General features: G+C 55.7%; 1 protein-coding gene across 1 annotated transcript; it reads left to right on the forward strand.

Annotated features, from left to right (window-relative positions):
* Positions 1-907: 907 nt before the first annotated feature.
* Apoa4 (apolipoprotein A4) lies at positions 908-3690 on the forward strand. The gene is made up of 3 exons (XM_074066677.1): positions 908-1177; positions 1485-1611; positions 2366-3690. Exons 1-3 carry the CDS (start codon positions 1129-1131, stop codon positions 3357-3359), a joined length of 1170 nt encoding a protein of 389 aa, XP_073922778.1. The 5' UTR covers positions 908-1128; the 3' UTR covers positions 3360-3690.
* Positions 3691-5277: the final 1587 nt, after the last annotated feature.

The raw sequence follows: 5277 nt of genomic DNA on the forward strand, positions 1-5277 counted from the left end.
GGACCTGTCTAGCACTGCACATACAGATAGCAGCCATAGCATCCAATAGAGCCTATGATGGCTGTTGTCACATAGTCACTGGGGATGTGGTGCAACAGAGGACCCAAGCTGACCACAGAGTGCCAGCTTCTCAGTGAACGTCTTTCTGTGATTGTGCATGCAATCTCATTTGGAGATAAGACCCCCCCACCCCAGAAGGACCGGTGAGAAGGTCCTCAGCCCTAGGGTGCCTCCACTCTGTGCCGCTCCTGCCTGCGTGGCTGGGGTGGAGGGTGCAGCAGTCAAGTTGTCAGGCTGGTCCCATTCTGTCACCCTGCCTTCAGCCCACAGAGTGACCCTCTGAGGGTAGGGTCTCCATCTTCTATGTTCTCTGGAAGGGTGGTCCTCTAATGTACTTCCAGCTTTGGTCTAAATCAGAAAAACAATGACTAGTTTTCAGCACTGTGTGTGCCAAGCCCTGTGCCACCCACTTCACAAGCACCATCTTATTTAATGTACAAAAAACCCCATTGTTTGAAGGAGACACTGAAGCTTAGGGTTTGGATAACTAGATGAAGGTGACACGACTTGGCAGTGATGGGACATGAAGCACACTTACAATTAACCCCTGTCTGGGTTGGTGGCAGCTGTGGGGGCTGGGGCTGTCTCCACTGAGGCAGACAAAGGAGGATACCTGGACCTTGTTCCTCCAGCCTCCAGCCTGGCACAAACCCAGAACTGCCAGCAGGGCCCCTAGGACATCAGTCCTGGCTGAGGGGCTCCCCTAGGGCCCCTAGGCCTTGTTTCTTCTGCAGCTCTGGCTCCCTCCCCCCGCCTACCCCCCCCCCCCCCGCCAGGGTGGGGCCTGGCTGCTTTCCACTGCAGCCTGAGTCCCAGGCTGCTGTCAGCTTCCACGTAGTCTTAGGGTCACTAAAGTCCAAGAGGCCTCCTGGGAATGTGTCACCTTCCAGCGTGGAGTCACACTTGGGGAGGAGGCGGAGAGGGCAGGCTGGAAGAGCTTTAAATATGTGGCTGGCTCTGTCCTCCAGTCAGTTCGCACAGCGACACAGGTGAACTGCCCAAGAACCTCTCCTGTGGCTACCTCTGCTTCCAGGAAGGATTTGGTGTAGCCTGAGACATCCCCCCAGGATGTTCCCAAAGGCTGTGGTGCTGACCCTGGCCCTGGTGGCTGTCACCGGTGAGTAGAAGCTGTCTTTGGATGGGGCTCTCAGGCTGCTGCAAGTAGAGCAGGGAGGAGAGGCCAGGCCAAGGCCAGAGGACAGTTCTGGGTGCCTATCAGCTCCGAGCCATGGGGGCTGCCCAATTGCCCCTGTTCCACAGGAGAGCAGGTCCATGCCTGTTGACAGGCAGGCCTACTGTCATTTATGCTCCCAAGCTAAGCACAGAGTGGGATGGCGGGTTGGGCTCTCCCATCACCCAGTCTATACTGAGAGCTGGTACAGAGGAGGCAGGTTCTCATTAACTGCCTTCTGTTCTCTGCCCAGGTGCCCGGGCCGAGGTCATTGCTGACCAGGTGGCCACTGTGATGTGGGACTACTTCAACCAGCTGAGCAACAACGCCAAGGAGGCTGTGGAACAACTCCAGAAGTCAGAACTCACCCAGCAGTTCAAGTAAGGGGGGGCCCCGACCCGCAGGGCTTCTCGAAGGCCATGCAGGGGCTGGCAAAGGCTGAGCTTAGAGGCAGGACACCAGTGTGTGGGATGCTCACTGCCCTGCCACTGCCCCTCGGGGGGAGCCTGGGGTCTCTGGACCCAGTATCCACTGATGGAAACAGAGAAACTGGACAGAATGACCCCAAAAGTGCCTTGATGCCTTTACGTTCCAGAGTTTGACAAATGGCCACATGCTGTGGCCACATGGAGGAAAGGGAAAGACGGAAAAGTCACCGTGAGTGGCTTCCAGAATCACAGGCCACTCATGAAATTGGAGAAAGGGAGGTGGGGATGTTCAGGAAGCTTCTTAACACAGGCAAAGAAATCTGCCCCTTGCGCTTTTAGAAGACACTGGCAGAGGTTGAGAACATTCTAGCACACAATGTGATCTGCATGCCTGGGTTGGAAGGGATGTCAAAGTCCAGTCCTCTACTTCACAGACAAGGAGGGGAAAGCAAAGGAAGTTATGTGATGGTAGATAAGGACATACAAGTGCAGCGGAAGGCCAAAGATAGAAATCCAAAGTAATAACAGTTGGTTAAATCTTTTTCTCCTGTCATGACCCACCCTGGAGAGGGCCAGAGGGAAAAGATGGGTGGACTTAAAACCCCTGAACAGTCACCTGTCCCAGGCAAGTGCCTATACAAGTGGACACGGTCCTCCTGTGTAATGCCAAATGTAATTGTGGCCCTCTTGTGCCTTTTCCCTGCAGCACCCTCTTTCAGGACAAACTTGGGGACATGAGCACATATGCGGGTGACTTGCAGAAGAAGCTGGTGCCCTTTGCCACGGAGCTGCATGAACGCCTGACCAAGGACTCTGAGAAGGTGAAGGAGGAAATTCAAAAGGAGCTGGAGGACCTGCGAGCCCGCCTGCTGCCCCACTCCGACACGGTAAGCGAGAAGATCGGGGACAAAGTCCGAGAGATGCAGCAGCGCCTGGGGCCCTACGCGCAGGAGCTGCACAGCCAGGTCAACTCACAGGCAGAGGAACTGCGGCGCCAGCTGACACACTACTTGCAGGGCATGCAGACCGTGCTGCGGGAGAACGTGGACAACTTGCAGGCCTCGCTGCTACCCTACGTCAATGAGTTCAAGACCAAGATTGACCGGAACGTGGAGGAGCTCAAGGGGCGCGTCATGCCCGGTGCCAACGAGCTCAAGGCCAAGATCGATCAGAACGTGGAGGAACTGCGCGGCAGCCTGGCCCCCTATGCACAGGACGTGCAGGAAAAGCTCAACCACCAGCTGGAGGGTCTGGCCTTCGAGATGAAGAAGAATGCCGAGGAGCTGCAGGCCAAGATCTCTGCCGGTGCGGAGGAGTTCCGGCAGAAGATGACGCCCCTGGTGGAGGATGTGCACAGCCAGCTGAGGGGGAACACAGAGGGACTGCAGAAGTCGCTGGCGGAGCTGAGCAGCCATCTGGACAGGCAGGTGGAGGAGTTCCGGAGCAAGATGGAGCCCTATGGGGAGACTTTCAACAAAGCTTTGGCGCAGCAGATGGAGCAATTCAGGCAGAAGGTGGGCCCCTATGCGGGGGACATGGAAGGCCACTTGAGCTTCCTGGAGAAGGACATGAGAGACAGGATCAACTCCTTCTTCATCTCCCTGAAGGAGAGCCAGGAGAAGCCAGTGGCCCTCCCACTCCCCGAGCAGGAGCAGGAGCAGGAGCAGGTGCAGGTGGAGCCAGCCCCCCTGGAGAGCTGAGCTGGCCTTGGTGCCCTCACCCCACTACCAGGGCAGACACATGCCTTGACCTGCCACCTGTCTGTCTGTCTGTCCCCCCCACCACAGATGCCTCCCCTGTCCTGCCACATGTCTATCCATTAGTCCCTAAGCACTTCTTGTATGAGCTTGAGGACACCTGCCCTGCCCTGCCACCTGACTGTCCATCTGTCCCCACCACCACAGACACCTGCCCTGCCCTGTCACCTGTCTGTTGGTCTGTCTCTAAGCACTTCTTGTATGAGCTTAAGGACACTTGCCCAGTGGGAGGTGACGTCCCCTCTCACACCTCAATAAAGTTGCTGAGAAACTAGCCCTGTCTGGTTGCCATGGGACTCCTGGTGGCTGGCCTGAGGTGGGGAGGAGAGCTAGTTCGTCAGTGTCTGGCAGCAGACGCTGGAGGTCACCTAGGGCTGGAGCAATGAGACTAGAGAAGGAGCAAGGGCTGGTGTGCTGGAGAGGGGTGTGTGGGGAGTGCTCTAAGGGAAAGTGAAAAGGATGTCACACATCATCCAAAGACAAGCTCTACATCCTACAGACAGTCATTTGGCCAACAACTAGGTTTTGTGTGCCATCAGTGAGCCAGTTATGGTTCTGGGCACCAAACATTGAACAAATAGCTTTGTGGAGCTATGTGACTAACACTGGGTTTCATGCTGAGAGGGACCCCTGGAGGCAAACAGGACATAACCCCTGGCCTTGGAGAACGCACCTTGTATATAACACCCACATCTTTGAATCTATTTATGTGAAGTTTAGTTTAACCCAGTTCCCGTGCCCACATTCTAACAGTGATTCATGCTGATTTGAGAAGTGACTAAACTCATGGTCTCCAGAGTTGAGGAATGAGGCCTGGGGATGTAGAGAATCTGGGGAACAGGGGTGGAACTGGTGCCAGAGCCTGCAGAGCTCTGGGATGCTCTTCTCAAGAGCCTCCTGCCAAGTGGCCTGCCTGTCTGGGGCAGAGGGTGCATCCTGGGGTAAGGGACAGGGAACTCAGGAGGCAGAATGATCTTGTCACCATGGTCAGCTATGGGCAACTGCAACCTCTGGAATGGATTCTCCCCCACCCTTGGAGTTGCACAGAGGTCCCATGGAAAGAGCCTCAGAGCTGAGCAAGTCCAAGCCTCCCTCTAAAGGCTCAGCATCTTGGCTGTTAACCTCTGGTCTGGGTCTGTGAGTCATCCCTGTCCTCCCCAGAGTGAGGGATAGGCTTTTCAGGGCCCTCCTGGAAGAGGCCCAGAACAAGCTGTGGGGAAGACCCCTGGGAGGTGTTCTGAGGCCCATTCTCTCCCTCCCAAGTGCTCTCAGGGTGGCAGTCACACAGGCTCCCTCCCCTGTACAGTGGGGGGAGTCAGGGAAGTCAGCAGGAGCACCTGCCTGTTGAGAGGGACGTCTGTTTGGGAATCACCTGGGTCAGAATCCTTGCTTTTCAGCTGATGACTGAGTGATTTGGGGAGCACCAGGCCCTTAGCACATTAGGTGCAGAGTAAATGAGCAATAGCTGGTTTATATCTTGCTGCTGTGGCATAATAGACACCCAGCAGAAGTGATCAGCTCCCACTCACCTTCTCATTCCCTGACTCCAAGCCACACATTCAAACATGAGCCCACCAGGGCTGGCCAAGGGCGAACCACCCGGGTCTCTCTGGCCCCAGATGCCCTCACTCCTACAAGTCAGTAAAGCTACTTCAGCCACCTCCACTCCTTAGGGCAGGAAGCTACTCGTGAGGCCACCTTGATAAGCCTCTAGCACCCTGAGGTTTACTGACTGACTTTTGGAGTGGGTACACAATGAATGCAGCAAGGCACTGAAAGAAACTGGGACAGGGGCTAAGCGACTTTCTAAGCAGGTCTGGAAACTTTGAAGGTGCTCTCAGATCTCAGCTAAGGGCCCCTG

This window comes from Castor canadensis, chromosome 2 (genome assembly GCF_047511655.1).
Source record: "Castor canadensis chromosome 2, mCasCan1.hap1v2, whole genome shotgun sequence".
Classification (NCBI taxonomy): domain Eukaryota; kingdom Metazoa; phylum Chordata; class Mammalia; order Rodentia; family Castoridae; genus Castor; species Castor canadensis.

Bases quoted from the DNA above. Each gene is read 5' to 3' on its own strand.
- Apoa4 (XM_074066677.1), top strand. From the start codon at position 1,129: ATGTTCCCAAAGGCTGTGGTGCTGACCCTGGCCCTGGTGGCTGTCACC. The intron at 1,178-1,484 runs GTGAGTAGAAGC...TTCTCTGCCCAG, and splicing joins GGCCCTGGTGGCTGTCACCG to GTGCCCGGGCCGAGGTCATT. The intron at 1,612-2,365 runs GTAAGGGGGGGC...TTTTCCCTGCAG, and splicing joins GAACTCACCCAGCAGTTCAA to CACCCTCTTTCAGGACAAAC.